Raw genomic sequence first — 16,965 nt, 5'->3', positions numbered from 1 at the left:
CAACTGTTTCAGGAACCCAAGTTTCTCTAAAGGCACCAAGCTTTTCATATTGGTCATTTTATCACCCAGAGGCCCAACAGGGAAACAAATGAATCCGCGAATTAAAGCAGAAGGAAGGAAGGAATTCATTACACGGCTGATGGAGACTTAGCCGGCCGAGGAAGACAATTTGGAGATCACAACAGCAGGAGGCCATGAGCACGGGGCTGGAGGAACAAAGAGAGGCAGTGGTAGAACCATGGCGCAGAGGCCAGAGGCACTCGGCAGTAGCTGAAGCCTCAGGGGGCCTGTCCAAAGGAAACCAAAGCCACACAGCCATTGCCAAAGCACTGCCCAGGAGAGAAGGCATGGCCAGGGTCCCCCGCAAACTCCTACTGGCACCTCACCCTGATGGAGCCCAGCCAGGTGCCAAAGCACGGAAGCCTGAGAAATAGCCTAGAGGAACCAGCTCTCCCGTGACGCATCGCAGTGCAGGCAGAGGGCGAGGACTAGAGCTTTGGGCAAACAGGCAGAGAACCGAACACCTGCCATGGCAATGTCAACAAGGAACTAGTGGTAAAGGAGACAGCGAGGTCACCCATATTCAGAAGCTATTTCTGAGCAGGAACTGCCTTTCCCGCTCACCTCCCCACTACTTTTTGTAAGACACCAGGAAAGTGGGGCTTCTTTTTAGGCCCCCAGTAAACCAATGCTTTTATGTGTCTATAGGGTGCTAACTCATGGCCTTTTCTTGTTAACAGTTTTCTAACAAAAGTCCTACACACTTCCGTATAAATCTATTTGTTTTCTAAGACCCAGTTAATTAATTACTTCAACATTTGCTAAATAGTATATATGTGCCAGGCACTGGCTAAGCATCAAAGATATGAAGACCAGGGCAGCCCCAGTGGCACAGCGGTTTAGCGCTGCCTGCAGCCCAGGGTGTGATCCTGGAGACCTGGGATCGAGTCCCACGTTGGGCTCCCTGCATGGAGCCTGCTTCTCCCTCTGCCTGTGTCTCTGTCTCTCTCTGTGTGTGTGTCTCTCATGAATAAATAAATAAAATCTTTAAAAAAAAGATATGAAGACCAGTAAGACACAATCCCAACCCATGAGGAATGCAGTCTGTGGAGAGGCAGAAGCCACGTTGGTCCCTGAGACCCAGGAGGGGAGGAGAATACTTTCTGTATGCTACCCCCCCCCCCATTCTTTCCTTCTTCTGCAAGAAAACAGAATCCCCCGATGTTTAACTAGGCCATGCCACTGACAGTAGGAATCTTCCTTTCCAGCTAGCTGTGGCCATATAACTAAGTTCTGGCCAGAGACTGAAGTGAAACTAGTTCATGCAACTTCCAGGAAGCACTCGTAAAAGACAGGGCATGCCCTTCTCTTCCCTTCTTTTTTTGCTGACTGGAATGAGACGCTGATGGTTCCAGCTGGAGCAGCCACTTCAGACTTAGAAACTGAGGCCACAGATAGCAGAGCAACAGGATAGAAAGAAGCCCAGTCCTGAGAGTGTAGAGAATGGTACACTGGATCCCCAACTTCTGGACTTTAACATGAGAATGAGTTAAGCTAGTATTCGTTTAAAGCAGGGGTTGGCCAGCTTTTTCTGTGAAAGGTTAGATAGTAAATATTTGTATGGCCCTCAAAGCCTAAATATTTACTATCCCATATGACACTGCCATATGGTCTCTGTCATAGCTTCTCAACACTGCTATAGGATGAAAGCAGCCACAGACAATAAAGTGCATGAACGACAGTCACCGTGTATCAACACAACTTGAGGGGCACTAACATCTAAATTTCATGTAATTTTCACATCATGTCCTCTTTTCCATTCTTTTGAAATATTTAAAAATACAAAAACCCTTCTTAGTTTGAGGACTGCATAGATAGCAGCCAGATTTGGCCTTGAGGCCCACAGTTTGCAAACCCTGGGTTTAGACAAACAGATTTTGGCTTTGCTTCTTTAAATTGATCCTATGTGTAACAGACACACTGGTACAACACCAGGCAAACGGTAGGCACTCAGTAAATGCTCATGTAATGAGTGAGCAATGTTGGAACACAACCTGTTGGAACACAAGGCAGAGCCAACTCACCCTGACCGGATGCATGGGTGAAAGCTTGCTAAAGAGATAATGGTAGAGCTGAAGCCTGAAGGCTATTAGCCACAGGAAAAGAGAAGCGGCAAGGGTGAGTGGGGAGCTGATGAAAGTTTGGACAGAAAGAGCAGTCTGTGCAAATGCCCTAAGGGGGAGAAAAACCAAGATGCCTCCGCATACCTGAACGTGACTCTGAATGACTAGATCACCAGTGTAGGTGGAGCCCGGTCCAAGGGAGGAAGTACCAGGCCCACTGGACTACTCTCAAAGCCAAAAAGGATCCAGTTAAGGATTTTAGGCAAAGGAGTAACATGACTACGTTTGTAATTTTAAAAAGGTCTTTTTGGCAGCAGTGTGGACAGACTGGAGGAGGGCAAGACGGGAGGCAAGGAGGTCAGTCCAAACACCAACTTCATCATGGAGATGGTCCTCATCTTCCCATAGTGAACGGACTGTTTTTTGCTTCTATGCTTCTGTGCTTTCCCAAGCTGTGTATGGCCAGCACTTCCCATTAGTGCTACCATAGAGAGTAAAATTCTGTACCTGTTTGCACTTCTGTTTTCAGCTACATGCTTTTAGAAAAACAAAAACTGAAAAAAAAAAAAAAAAAAAAAAGAAAAACAAAAACTGTGCTAGATTTATTTGTGCATGCCGCCAGCACACCGAGCTTAGGAATCTGCTCATATATAACTGCCATTAAACAAATGCATCTGATTCTAAGTGATCTGGAAACACACCAGATCTACAGACTACATTAAAGCAGCTGATTTTCAGGCACAGTTTATGATTATAAGGGTAACAAAGGCCATGCCACGCACAAACCGCCTCTCAAGTGCGTGGGACCGTCACGGCAGCACTCTTCCCACTGAGGCCCAAGAGGCCTGAGAGGCTCTCTGGGCAGGCCCAGATGTGCAGGAACCTCACCGGCATGGGGATCTTTGAGAGTTCTTTTCCAATGCAGTTCTTCATGATGCTCCATAAATTGAGGCTATAGTTTGGCTTGTATGGTATTCTAGTTCTCTTTTCCTTCTTGGTCTCTTCCAGCTGATGCTTGTACTAAGGGCAAAAACAGAGCCATTCAATCATCCACAAGGAACAGAATACCCAGTATTTATAACCTTCCCTCCCACCCCCCACCCCCCGTATTAAAAAAAGAATCAGTATCTCACAGTGCCTTATAAGCAAATCCTTGGGAATCACACCCACGTCCCTCACCCGATGGCACCCAAATGAGAGTCACCTGTTCATCCAGGCTGATGTCACTGCTGGCCCCACTGATATTGCTGCCAGTACGTCTACACAGGTGGGAAACATGTGAGAATCAGAACAAAGATCAACAACTATAGTTGGGTCCTCGCCAGGTCTCTACAAAGCGGAACGCAAAGCACGTTGTGCAAACTTCGGAACGGGTGACTAAATGACAACACTTAGAATATACATGAATTTAAACATCTCTGGAGAACCTGCTCATGTAAACAAGTTGGCAGTTTTCCACTCATTTAAGGAAGGGTCCAGATCTTGGTTAACATTGACAACTTCAACAATCCCACTGAAACATTTCTCAACTTTGATGGTCAAGATGTGTTCATTCTGGGGTGAGTCACGGACAACTTACTTGTGGCCCAAGTTTTCAGGCATGGTGATGATCTCAGGAGCATCAAAAAACTCATTCTCATCATCTTCATCACTCATGTCTCCTTTGCCAGAACAGCACTGATCTGCAAGGAGAGGAAAACCACTTGTTTACTTTGGCTCTGTTTACCAAAAACCCAGCAGGATCTTTACCATGCTGACTACCAACATGGCAACACATGGTAGAACCAGAAATAAACAGCTCTAATTCCCTGGCACAGGTCACCCATCCTGGAGAGTTTGCAGTTCTTCTATCAACAGCAGAAAACCACCTGGCTCATAGTGACCTACCTTTTCCAGAACCAGCACTGCCAGGAGTGTTTGCCGGCAGCACAGTGGCCCCCCGGAAGGCCCTCTCCAGGTGATTGTGTTGCTTTGCTAGTTGCTCCAAGGTCTCTTCCAGCCGGATACGCTGGTCTCTTTCATACTGAAGGGACTTCTGCCATTTCTTACTATGGGTCTGGGCTAACATGAGGAAATCTCTACAGGCCTGTGTGGAGAAAGGGTTGTGTCAGCTCAACACAGCTAGTCAGAGATTTCCCTCAGGCCTCTATCAGCCCATTAAGTAACCTTGTTCTAGGAATTTTAGCAAATTACAGTAAAAGACTCCTTGTTATTCCACAGTATCAGGGACAGCCAGCTCCGTGATGAAATCAAGGTCAACCGCAGGAAAAAAAAAAAAAAAAAACTGAACATGGTTGTCATGGTTCTTTTATATATTCCTGGTCATGGGACTAAACAAATGCCAAGTGAGCAGCAAACCTAAACAAAGTATTTGTGGCAACATCGCAAAGGACAACTATGTGAACTGAACCAAAAGCAGCAATACTAACTAAAGGAAAAGATGAGGAGAAGCAAAGGGTAACTGCTTTCAGTATATTCCTGACCACACTCAGGTCACAAAGTTGATGAATTCAGATGCTGAGAACAGGGGGTCAGCCTTGAATTAGATCAAAATGGGGAAAAGTAACTGGTTTTTATTTTTGAAGAGAAACAGGTAACCTTAAAAACTAGAAGCCTACCTGAGGCATCAAAGAAGGGATCTACAGACAAAACACAGACCTGATCACATTATCCCCTTCACTGGCTCCCCACTGAGAACCTAACTATTGGGTTGAACGTCCAGGGCCCTTCAGGTGGCCACCACTTGCCTTGGATCCTCCTCCTCAGGCAGCCAGACCTACCCCTGCACCTGATGGTGGAGCCACACTGACCGGCTCTCCATCTCCTGGACACACAGTTCTTTTGGGCCTGCTACTGCACGCATATGCTAGTTGTGTTGCCAGGAATGCCCTTTCCTACCCACTTCCTCAACTTGGCCAAGTCCTCTCCATTCTTTAAGATCTATGGCAAATGTTACTTCTTCGATGATTTCGTAAGCTGCCAATCTCTCCTGTGCATTTCCATAGCACTTTGTGTACACTTCTGTTTTAAATCATCCACAGCAGTATTGTGACTGATTTTGTCTCTCCAGGTGGATTATGAGGGACTTGAAGATACCATTTATACCCTAATTATATACATCTCTCCAAATCCGAACTTAGTTGCTCTGTACATACTAGGAGCCTGACAAAATCTGCTTAATAATGAAGGAGGCAACGTAAGCTTAAAAGTCTATGTATGCCCTGTTATGGAGAAACTAAAAGATAAACAGATTATCTACTCCCATGGTTTCAACCTTTGCCTATAGGCTAATGATTACAAAATCAGTAATTCCAGCTCTGCATTCACGGAGGCAGAATATCCAACTGTCTGTCCAATGGCTCGAGGTGATCTCAAAATCACTGGATCCCAGAGTGAACTCACCACGTTCCTTTTCGGACTCTGCTTCTCCCTTGGGTGTTTACTCTCCATGCCAGGAACAGTACCAGGGCCCTTTCCCCTGCCCAAGCAAGTAAACTAGGAGGCACCCTGGATTCTTAATTTTTCTTCCCTCCCCACTTCCGATTATCAAGTCTTATTGATTCTTCTTTAATATTTCTGGGGTCTGTGTACACTTCTTTCCATCCTCCACACCCAGAGGAGTTCTGCTGGTGTTGGGGCTGTCATCACAGCTCCAACCAACTATCTAGCTATGGAATTTGGGGCAAGTTATTTATTTAACCCATCTGTGCCTCATCTGTAAATAAAAAATGATGGCAACTATCTCAGAGTTGTCGCTTTATGTGTAAAGCACTTAGAAATCTGAGGCTCACAGTAAGCGTTCAATAAGGTGTTAGCTATTATAATTAAGCCTGCATCAAAATCGGTCTTATCCTCTTCTAATCCACTCTACCAAGCCCATTTAGTAGGATCTGTACCCCATCCCCTCCCCCACACTTAATCCCTGCCAGCCTTATCTCTAGCTACTTCCTTGTTCTAACCCTCAATTAGTCACTTCCAGACTTTGGGAGAGAGGAAAGGGATCCACATAAGCCACACCTCTACCTAGATCAATTCTTCTCCTTCATTTCTTTTACAGATGCTGACCGGATACTGACCGTAACTAAAGTTTAGTGAAAGACAAAAGACAATGATACGTTAGGCACTTGCTGAACCCTTTACAGTAATTGTCTAATAGAAGCCTTTCAACAATCCTTTGAGCAACTACTGGTATCATCACCATTTATAGAAAAGGAATTGAGTTCACAGAGGAAGCTCGTTATATAGATAGTTAGCTAAGGCAGCTGGACTTCAGGGCCTCAAGCTCTACATTGTCTTTTTCCATAGGAAGACTCAAAAAAAAAAAAAAAAAGTTAAAAAAAAAAAAAAAAGGGATCCCTGGGTGGCGCAGCGGTTTGGCGCCTGCCTTTGGCCCAGGGCGCGATCCTGGAGACCTGGGATCGAATCCCACATCGGGCTCCCGGTGCATGGAGCCTGCTTCTCCTTCCGCCTGTGTCTCTGCCTCTCTCTCTCTCTCTGTGACTATCATAAATAAATTAAAAAAAAAAAAAAAAAGTTTAAAAAAAGGAAGACTCTTGTCTTTCAGAACTTAGAGGAGGAGTAACCTTCTCTAATCTGCCTGGTCTGAGATCAATACCTCCAATGTACCACGTCATCACAGCCTGTGCTCCTTTCTATCATGGTACTTGGCGCACACTATAATGGTCCGTTTACTTCTCTGGCCCTTCGCTAGAGAATAATCTCCTGGAGGGCAAGGGCCACAGCCACATTTGCTTTCTATCCCCTCACACAGTGCCTAGAACAGAGATGGTGCTCAACAGATGTTTGCTGAATAAGCAAATAGGTACACTAACAGTATCAAATTTATTTCCCTGGTTAGACTCTTAGATTCTTCTTAGTAGTAAGAACAGCTATGTCCTGGGCAATCAAGAAATTGAGTGAAATGTATTCCTCCTTTGATAAAACTGCCTGTTTTGAGAGGTGAAGTTAGCATGTTAACATTGAGGCCTTGGCACTATCACCTAAAAGATATCAAGGAAACAACACAAGGATAAAAAATGCATTTCAAGCAGCAACCAGCTCTGAGGGAGGCAAAGGCAGTGCACTGGAGAGAAGAGAATGAAAAAAACAGAACTTACCTCCGATTTCCGAAGGATCGTTATCTCTCTCTCTTTTTTTTTTAAAGATTTTATTTATTTATTCATAGACAGAGAGAGAGAGGCAGAGACACAGGCAGAGGGAGAAGCAGGCTCCACGCTGGGAGCCCGACGTGGGACTCAATTCCAGGTCTCCAGGATCACACCCCAGGCCGCAGGCGGTGCCAAACCACTGCACCACCGGGGCTGCCCAAGGATCGTTATCTTGGACACAAACTCTAAACATTTACAACATGGGGAAGAACAACTCCCCAAGGAACAAAGATGGAACTTTCTTTGAAAGAAAAATCCAGACTGAGTTTCAGTTTTATGAGAAATTTTTTAATCAAGAGATGTTTGAGTTAGTTAATTTTTCCACATCAGAGGAGAACAGGAACTGCCATGAAGCAGGGATAAAGGCAACATCCAGTGTCAGGAGACTGTTGTCTCCTGAGCTGTTCAATTTAAAAAGTACCTTTATTTACTATTGGTCAATTGACCTGTCTGATTTATGAGGTTTTCCTGATCATAAGAGGACCTGAAAAACAGGCACACAGTCACTGGGAAGTTAAGTGGGACAATTTGGAAAAAGAGCACATGATTAGGCATTAGAAACACCAGCAGTTGTGCTGATCGGCAGACCAGTCCTGGGAGATAGCTGAGCTTCCTTAAGTGGACAAAAATGATTAGTCTCTTCTACCTGGTGTGTGAATCAGAGCACTGAAGAAAACATTCAACATTTCAGCAATGATATGAAAGTCAAGGTCATCACAACTTTCTATTGAGTAACAAAGGGGTTTTAAGTGTGAAAAAATGAATTTTCCCCTTGTCACAAGAAAAGACCTTTGATCTCTAGAAGCCACGTGGACTAAACTAGTTCCAAGCAGACGTCTTAGTATCACTTCCTGAACAAGGGAAAATCTGGACCCAGTGAAGTAATATCATCCCATTTATTTGGACAGGGGGAAAATCCAGCATAACTCCTTTCTCAGAATACTCTTCTCACTTGCCTTAGGACACATCCTCTGGTGTTTTTGTGTGCAAGTTAACTGAAACAACTTGCCAGGTGAGAATCAGTCACCAGTAGAGAAGAAACAGTGCTGTTTATCTTATTTTAATTTTTTAAAAAGATTTTTAATTTATTTTAGAGAGAGAGAAAGTGAGAGACAGAGTACAAGCAGAAGAGGAGGGGTGGAGGGAGAGAGAGAAGCAGACGCCTCACTGAGCAGGGAGCCTGACAAGGGTTCCATCCCAGGATCCCGGAATCATGATCTGAGCCAAAGACAGACACTCAACTGACTAAGGCACTCAGGTACCCTGAGACAGTAGTGTTTTATTAAACTATGTATTCACAAAAATAAATAAATAAATAAATAAATAAATAAACAAACAAACTATGTATTCACTTCATACCTATCAGCCAGTATCTGAAATATATCCCAGATGCCCGCAGTGCTCTGAGTTTACCTAGAGCCCAGTGCTCAAGCAACTGAAGCATTCCACCAACAGCCACCCGAAGCTGGAGTCATAAGGAGGCAGGACCACCGGTCCCTTCTTGTTGAAAGCAAAGTACCCAAATTTGAGCACTTTGTCTAGGACCCAGAACTACCTCTGAAATCAAGGACTAGAGATGGGACTAACTAGTATTATAAAGTTCTCCCTAATAACCTGGCTGGCCCCAGTTACCACACTGTAGGCCAGAATGCACTAGCAAAGTACCTGCAGCTCACACACCGCAGTGGAAAGGATCCATGGAGATCACTCACATCCAACAAATCAAGTTAGATAAGAACAAATAAATAAAACCACAACCCACAGAGGTTAGGGGACTCTACTTCCATCACTATCAGAGGTCCTGCTGGCTGCAGAAGTAAGGCTAGACCTCCGGACTCCTCACTCATTCCCAGGCTGGTGTGGACTGTCAGAGCAGAGTGTGAAAGTCATTCCGTTGGTGCAGCCTGTTCTATTTCATGCAACAAGAAATGTGACTCGAATCCCCTGAGCAGTGAAACAGGACCTACTGTTCTGTGCTTTGTCAATGACAATTTTCCCTGGCATCCGGGGAGAATTACCCTTGTAAGAGGGAAAGAATGAAAAGGCCACACAAGCGCCATCTGCACTTACGTTGATCATGGCATTGGATGTTATCCTAAAGAGCGTGGCCCGTTCGTTGACCTGCTTGATCTTCTCGTTGCTCTCGGCAGGCAACCGCAGGGCCTCCAGCTCGCTGAGGGAGCGCTGCAGCGCCGTGCCGTGCTTGGCTATCAGGTCGTTGCACGTGGTCAAGTCCTCCACTTTGCTGGACAGCGTCCGGAGGGTATTCTGGAGCTCCGTCTTGTCCGTTTGTGAGACAGACTCTTCATCTCCTGACTCATCTATAGGAGCCAAAAGGTGAGTGATAAGGCTCCTTATGTGACTCCAGAGCTAAGAGTCAGACCCTGCCAGCTCTGTCCACAACTAAACCAGCAGGCCTCGTGCTGTGCATTTTGATCACCTGAGAGCTTGCTGTCACCAGACAACATGACTAGGATGTGCTCCACAGCCCACCTGTACCACAAACACCCAGGGTGGTCCTTCCTTTTTGTCCTCCAGAGCGCACAAGTGCAAGCATGTATTTCACTCATGCTTTTCTTTTTCCTTCCAGTTTTACTGAGTCATAACTGACATACAGCACTGTATAAGCATAATGATTTGACCAACATATATTGCCAAATGATGACCACAAAAAATTTACTAGCATCCATCTTGTCATATAGACACACAAAAAAAGGAAAAAAATGTTTTTTTCCTTGTGATGAGAACTTCTACAATGTACTCTCTTAGCAACTATCAAATATACCATATAGTGTTAACTGTAGTCATCATGTTGTATGTTACATCCCCAATATTTACTTATAACTAAAAGTCTGTCCACCTACATTCAATTTCCCCATCCCCCACCCCTGGGGATCTTCTTCAAGGTGCCAAGGCTCTGGCCCCACCCCAGAAATTGACTTGGCTGATGTGAAGCAAGGCCCAGGAACCTGCATTTTGAATAAGCTGCCCAGGCCATTCCAATGCACACTGATGTTTGACAACCAATGATCCCTGCAAGACAGAATGGAGAAGCTAAATGGCTCCTGGGATTGGAAATGAACAAATGAGCCTTGTAACTCAAGTCTGAGGATTCCAATCTGGTCCAAGCTGATTATTACTTCCAAATCCACCACCATCCACTGGGTGATGGGCAAGCCCTGTATGAAGTGGGTTGAGAATCGCAGTCTGGCTTTGTAAATAATGTCCACATCACCAAAAGACTCAGTAAATTTACCTTCTCCAAAGGAGACCTCAGGAACATTGTGATGAGTTCATTTGACACTAAAGCCACCCTGCATTGAAAGCAATGCAAGGTCCTCTATGAAAGGACCTTCCAAGCAGTATGTCAAATAGAGAGCTATGTTGTACTTCTCGCTATTACGTTTATACCCAACACTCTGCAACTGCAAAATGCTTTTCTAGCAATGTCACTTCCTTTGGGGGAGCTAACATCGGCACTCAAACCAAAACAAAAGAAAGAAGAAAAGGCCTTTCCTATCTGCTAGTCCAAGAGGCAGGATTAAAGTCAAAATACAACCCATTACAAAAAAAAACTCACAAAGCAGTGAATTTTCCTTTCACTGTTTAATAGATACTAAATACGGTGTGGGAGAGGACAGGGGATAAGAAAACAAGAGATGAACAAAAACCTGCAGGTAATCACCCGGGTCAGCTGAGTGGAAGAGCTCAATGTGATTAAACTATCAATAAGTGGGGCACGGGAAATCCTACGATTCTCCTTGAAGAAAAATCAAAACCTGGTTAGATCGCTCTTTTTCGTGAAATTAAGGTAGCAAAATGAAGAGTTTTCATGGAAAGAATCCCATATAATGTTTCTCGCAATCTACAAAGACTGTCTGTTTCAACTCCATTAAAAGATCCTTAAGTAAGAAAACACCATGAGAAAAAGAAGTAAAGATAGAACCAAACCACGAGTTGTAATAATCATAAGATGGCCCTAGCAATAAAATATTTCTTTCTCGAAATGTTAAGATAGTCAAATGGCATTAGCCAAAAGGACAGCCATCATGGCTCTAGGACAGAGTTTCTCAAACTCGGTACTACTGACATTTGGGCCCAGATAACTCTTTGTTGTGAGGGCTGTCCTGTGCACTGGAGGAGGCTTAGCAGCCTCCCCTTTCCACTCACTGGAAGCCCAGAGTACCACCGTCCCTCAGCTATGACCACAAAAACACCTCCAGACACTGCCTGATGACCCCTGCAGGGTAGAACTGGCCCCAGGTGCACACCACCAACCCAGGAGAAATGCTGCATAATGAGGAGAAGCCTGAGTCATCTAAGAGATGGTGATAGTGTCTAGGAGGGGCAAATAGGAAGCTCCCTACCCGATTCTGCCAGCATCTTCACAGCCTTCGCCTTGGCCAGTTCCAGGGCGGTGACCCAGCGCTGCCGCTCCACTTCCGAGCTGGCCTTCAGATGGTAGGTCTGAGCGCCCCCGTTGGAGATGATGAAGTTGCATGAGTCTTCCACGGTGATGTTGGCTGTGGCGAGGTTGATGGTACCCCGGCAGGTGTGTCTCATTTCAGCCTTTGACCTGCAATAACGAGACAAAGGCAAGCCAAGTGGAAAGTGGATGGGTGGTTTATCCTTCCTTGTCTTCTCGTAGCTCTAAGCCTTCCGAAAATACAGCAGCCTTGGGAAACAGCAAGCTCTACGATTTCCCTCACACAGCTCCCTAAAGTTCCAGAAACGACCAGTTGGGATTTCCTTTCACAGACATTAAGTGGGGTTTCTGAGTCAGACTGTATTGCTCTGCTGTTCCTCTCACCCTCGGCTTTTTAGAAATAGCCTTCACAGAAGTTTAACGACATACAATGTTAATTCAGCAATTTTAAGTGTATAAAGCAGTGAGTTTTGACAAATGTATACAATTGTGTCACCAACTCCACAATCAAGATATAGAACATGTCCATCATGCCATAAAGTTCCCTCGTGCCCTTTTGTAGTCAGGGATTACTTCTTATTTAGCAAGTTATAATTATAAAATAGAGGTTTATAAACTCATGCAACATAATTTTTTATAACAATCTCACCCCCTCAGAGGAAGAATAGCTCCATTTTACACACACTGAACCACCGCCCCCCCCTCCCTAACTACAACTCAGCCCAAATGAGAACTGTCACACTACGCTTAGAATTATATTGCATAAGCATAAAGAGCACTGAGATGCTCAGGGTACTAAATATTGACTACAGCACAAATGATATGAAAGAGGAAAAACTAGCCTTCTGGGGGAGTTAAGAAAGAATAATCATAGAAGAGTCACCAGGTAGTATAATCTTTTGGGAATATGTTCTTTCCAAAGATCCACTGACCTCTATTGGTAGGGACTCCTAAGCCATCCTATTAATAGCTAAGAAAGATTCAGCAAATCTGTTCTCAGAGGATTGGGTGTAAAAATTTTCCCCATCTCTACTGACAGTTCTATTAATAGACTAACTTTTGAACTTTGCATCACTACTTGGTGGCAACAAGCTACTTCACATAAAACACCAAGCTGTTAGCACACTTGAGTATACCTTGCAAACTGAGCTGATTTTCCCACTACCTGCTGGTTATACCCAGAAACCTGCATGTTGAGACCACAGTTTTCCCTGACCAACTTGGAACATAAAGAGGTCAAAGTCCTTTGCCAACTGCCAAAGTGCAGAGCCGAGCCATTTCCCTTTCACTGGAGCCAAGTGGCCCAACACACCTGGCACATCCAGAATTCCTGCATGCCAGAAATGACACACACCCCATCTCCAGAAACTAAGACTTGGTATGTTTGAGAAAGTGTTTACTATGCTTAGGAAGACAGATTTGCTATTGTTCAGTGTGTCACATGAAACTGGTTTTTCTTCCCCAAATGCACAAATGAGCAGTATGGGATGGCCGGGGGGGGGGGTCTCAATGGCCTGAGCCATTTTCTACCGTCTGCACCTGCCACACTGTAATGTGAATCCCTGTTTTTTTTCTATTCTTACCTCCCCTCCCCCCCCATCCCCAAGCTTCAGTTACATTATGAATAATGCAGGCCGAATTTCAGATCTGCAGCTGACAGGCCAGCTCACCCAGGCTTTCTCCTCCAAAGGTGCTACTTGGACTTTGTACCACATTCCTCACAATCTGTTGGTACTTTTCACAAGCCACTTCCTAGGGAATCTCTTCTGCCTGGGTCATCTTCGTGAACCCAAGGAGCTTCTCAAATCACATAAAGTCCGTAGCAGTTTTAGAAATACCAAGGAACCCTAGAAGTAAGGCACGCTTGACTCAGGGGCTCTTGGGTTCGGGCAGATACACCTATGTTTATAAATGATTAGTGTATGCGCTGGAAAGGTATGATTTTCAGAGTGCAAGGTAAGCTCTTCAGGCACTACAGTATTAATTAAGTGGTACTTTCTGACTAGAAAGCACCCTTAAAAGGCCAGCCAAATTAATAACTCAGTCTCTGGAAGCTAGTCAGGAAAACGAATGCTAGGGCTCTGTCACTATGCATCTGGGAAAGCTGGAATTGTACATATGGTTTTTAAGTAATGGGATATCCATATAACTGTGTACATAAGGAAGACTAGGATGGGTAAAAAGAGGGAAGTGGCCCGCCAAAGCCCATCAGGACAATTCATCACAGGATAATGGGTCTTGGAAGTACAGGATGTCAGTTAAAAAGAAAATAGTATTTTGTAAAAGGTGAATGGAGGATATGACAACAGGTTTTGGAGGCATGAAAGGCAGGAGGAATGACAATTTAGCTAAATAGCCCTAAGGAGATGGGGACCTGAATAATTCTGTTAAGAAGAATAAACTACCAATAGAGTTGGTAGGAAGTACTTTGATGTGATTTTGAAGGTAGTACACAGATTTGATAACTGTTTCCTGTTGCCTGGTTGGTTTGTGGGTGGAACCATCCCAGCTGGGAAAGACAGGCCTATGCACATTTCCCAACATGTGGTTTGGTATGCTTTAGAAGGAGCTTGATCTGTAGTCAGACAGGTACCACTAGCTCTTGTAAGAGAGAAGTTGAAAGTGGTTACAAATCATGAAGAGATGGCAACATGCAAGTTCTTAATGTCCAGCCAAGATCAATATTGATTAAGACTGGTACTGATCAAAGAATCAACTGGCCTGAAGTGGATCTGGTAAGAACTTGAACGAGGAAATATGACCACACAAGTAAGGCCCTCAGCTGATACACAACTTCTAAAGATAAGCAATCAATGTTAATAGTGAGTTACAAGATAAGTTAGGATATGAATCAATTGAACATTAGAATGATGGTCAGTGTAACAGGAAAACAGGAACTTAGGTAGCGGAAAACTTTGGAATACACTAAAAATATTAGATTAGATTAGATTTGTGATCTAATCTTAAACTGATCATCCTGGATGAGTACTTAGAAAGGTTAAAATTAAAATCAGTTCTGAATATAATAATGTAAATGATACAACTGTTCACAATGTGGCTGAAGCTGTGAGGACGTGCTAAGGCGTTTTCCACTGTCAGAGACTAGATAAGAATGTGTTCTTACTTCAACTCCAACTCCCACCTTCAATTTCCCCTCAAAATTCTCTAAGAGCTGATTCGATGGAGTTGATGGAAGAGATCCATTCACCCTAACTCTCCCGGCGGTAACTACCTGCAGAAGAGGAGAAATAGAGTGAGGTGTTCTTACCAGCGTTTGGGGTCTCAAACGGAATGGTCTTTATAAAAAGACTTCAATGAGAATGCCATGATATTAAGACGTCTCTCTTAAAGGAGACTTTTATACATTTTGCATAAAGTACACATTGTAAATGTGATCTAGAAACTTACTTGCTATAGGCGGGCAATGATCTCTATTATCTGATTGATTCATGTAACACTAACCTGGGTTTTAGGTTATGTTGGTGTGAAGAGAACTAGTTTCAAATCCTTGGGAGAAGCTGCTCAGCTAGGTCTCGGTTTCCTCATCAGTAAGATGGGAATGTCTCCTGACTCCCAGGATTATCCTTTGGAGTCAATGCAACCATCCACACTGTCCAGCACATGGGAAATGTTTATGTCCTGTCCCCAAACCCTGTATCCTGTCTCTAGGAACACGAGTAGCCAAAAAGCATGCTCCAGTTAGGGCAAGACTGTGAGTCACCATAAATATATACGAAACATTCCAAAACAAACACCGTAGAACAGAAGTCACTACACCAAAGACACGGCTTCTTCTTTTAATGAAACTTAAACCTAACCCACCCAAGCGACTCCAGAAATAACTGGACAGACCATTGAAATCATTCCCACGGGCGGGGAGGTGGGATCAGCGTAAATAAAAGCGGCACTAGAGTGCACATCTCCACTCCGGGCTGGCCAGAAGGTGAAAGCAGATGCCAAGTCTGGGAGAGATAAGGGAGACAAGGGGTGGATACCGAGGCCACCCTGTGCCTGGCGTCCTTGTGCCTGAACGTGGTGGAGAGAGCAACGGCGGGTACATCAAGGGCTGCTGATAACCTTGAATTCTGGAGCCTGGGCAGAGACAGCTAAGGCTTGGGACTTTTCACAGTTAAGTTCCTTGAGAGCCACGCCTGGGCTTTGCTCTCCTCCACGCGCCCCTTCGCACCCACAACAGCGCCTTCCTCGCAGAACTCATCACTGCACCGCGGTGCCGGTGGAACACAATGGAAGGGGAGACACTCTCCGAACAATCGGCTCGAGGGGAAGGTACTGCACCGAGGGCGGGTAACCCAGCCGAGGGGGAAGGCCCAAGGCGTTCGCTGTCGCGAGGGTGGGCTCGCGTCGCCGGCTGTCAACGCGCGCAGGTGGCGGAGGGGCCTGGGGCGACTCGGCGGCGGGCCGGCTCCGGGGGCTGCGGTGGGGTCGGCGCCCCGGAAGCAGTTACCTGTAGTAGCTCAGGAGCCCGTTGCTCAGCACGAACCACCGCCGCTGGTAGCCTTTGATGTAATTGGTCCATTTGAAGAGCCAGCCCTCTCGAGCCGAGCCCGAGCCCCCGGCGCCCGAGCCGCCGGAGCCCCCCGCCGGCGGCGCAGGGGCCGGGCCCGCAGCCGCCACTCCCCCGGCGCCCGGGCCCGGGCCGCCCGCCGCCGCCGCCGCCGCCGCCGCCGCCGCGGTCACCGTGCCCAGCGCGGCCCCGGAGCCCGGCCCCGAGTCTCCGCGGCCGCCGCCGCCGCCTCCCACCACGGGGGGACCGGTGCCGCCGCCGCCCGGAGCAGCGATGGCCGCCGGGCCCGGCCCCACCACCCCTCTCAGCTCCGTCGCCGCCATGAGCCGCCGCCGCCCCGAGACACAGGACCGGAACCGCCTACGAGAGCCGCCGTCGCCGCCCGGAGCGCCCCACACGGCTAGCGCATCAGCCGCGGCCGCACAGCGTCCCCGCCCCGCCAGGCCCGCCGCGGGAGGAGGGCTCGGCCGCCGGGAAGGAGGCAGCCGATTGGCGCCGCTGAGCGTCACTTGCGGAGGGCCCCCAGGACATTGGCACTTCTCTCGGGCCTGTCAGCGCACGCCGCCCAGTCAGAGCCCGGGGTGGGACGCGTCCTCCAGGCGCGCCGCTGATTGGCTTCGGCGAAGGCCAATCAGACTCGCGTGCGAGCCCATTGGTGGTTTCCCGCAGCCGAGACCGCAGAGTGTCCGGCCAATTCGGTCACCCATTGGCCAGGGCTTCCGC

General features: G+C 46.4%; 1 protein-coding gene across 1 annotated transcript in view; it reads right to left on the bottom strand.

The window, feature by feature from the left end:
• The window catches only part of LOC121501766 (oxysterol binding protein), a 34,116-nt gene extending 17,418 nt beyond the window's left edge, over positions 1-16,698 (bottom strand). The window contains exons 1-7 of the mRNA XM_041774155.1: positions 16,183-16,698; positions 11,659-11,867; positions 9,362-9,612; positions 4,011-4,209; positions 3,703-3,805; positions 3,328-3,382; positions 3,012-3,143 (exon numbers count right to left, since the gene is read on the bottom strand). Coding sequence (XP_041630089.1) covers positions 3,012-3,143; positions 3,328-3,382; positions 3,703-3,805; positions 4,011-4,209; positions 9,362-9,612; positions 11,659-11,867; positions 16,183-16,565 — 1,332 coding nt within the window. The 5' untranslated portion in view covers positions 16,566-16,698. The remainder of the gene's footprint in view (positions 1-3,011; positions 3,144-3,327; positions 3,383-3,702; positions 3,806-4,010; positions 4,210-9,361; positions 9,613-11,658; positions 11,868-16,182) is intronic.
• Between the last annotated feature and the right edge of the window lie 267 nt (positions 16,699-16,965).

The sequence above is a fragment of the Vulpes lagopus genome, chromosome 11 (assembly GCF_018345385.1).
Source record: "Vulpes lagopus strain Blue_001 chromosome 11, ASM1834538v1, whole genome shotgun sequence".
In the NCBI taxonomy this organism is placed as follows: Eukaryota; Metazoa; Chordata; class Mammalia; order Carnivora; family Canidae; genus Vulpes; species Vulpes lagopus.
Note: the sequence above shows the minus strand (reverse complement) of the source record. Positions and strands in the feature narration are given on the sequence as shown.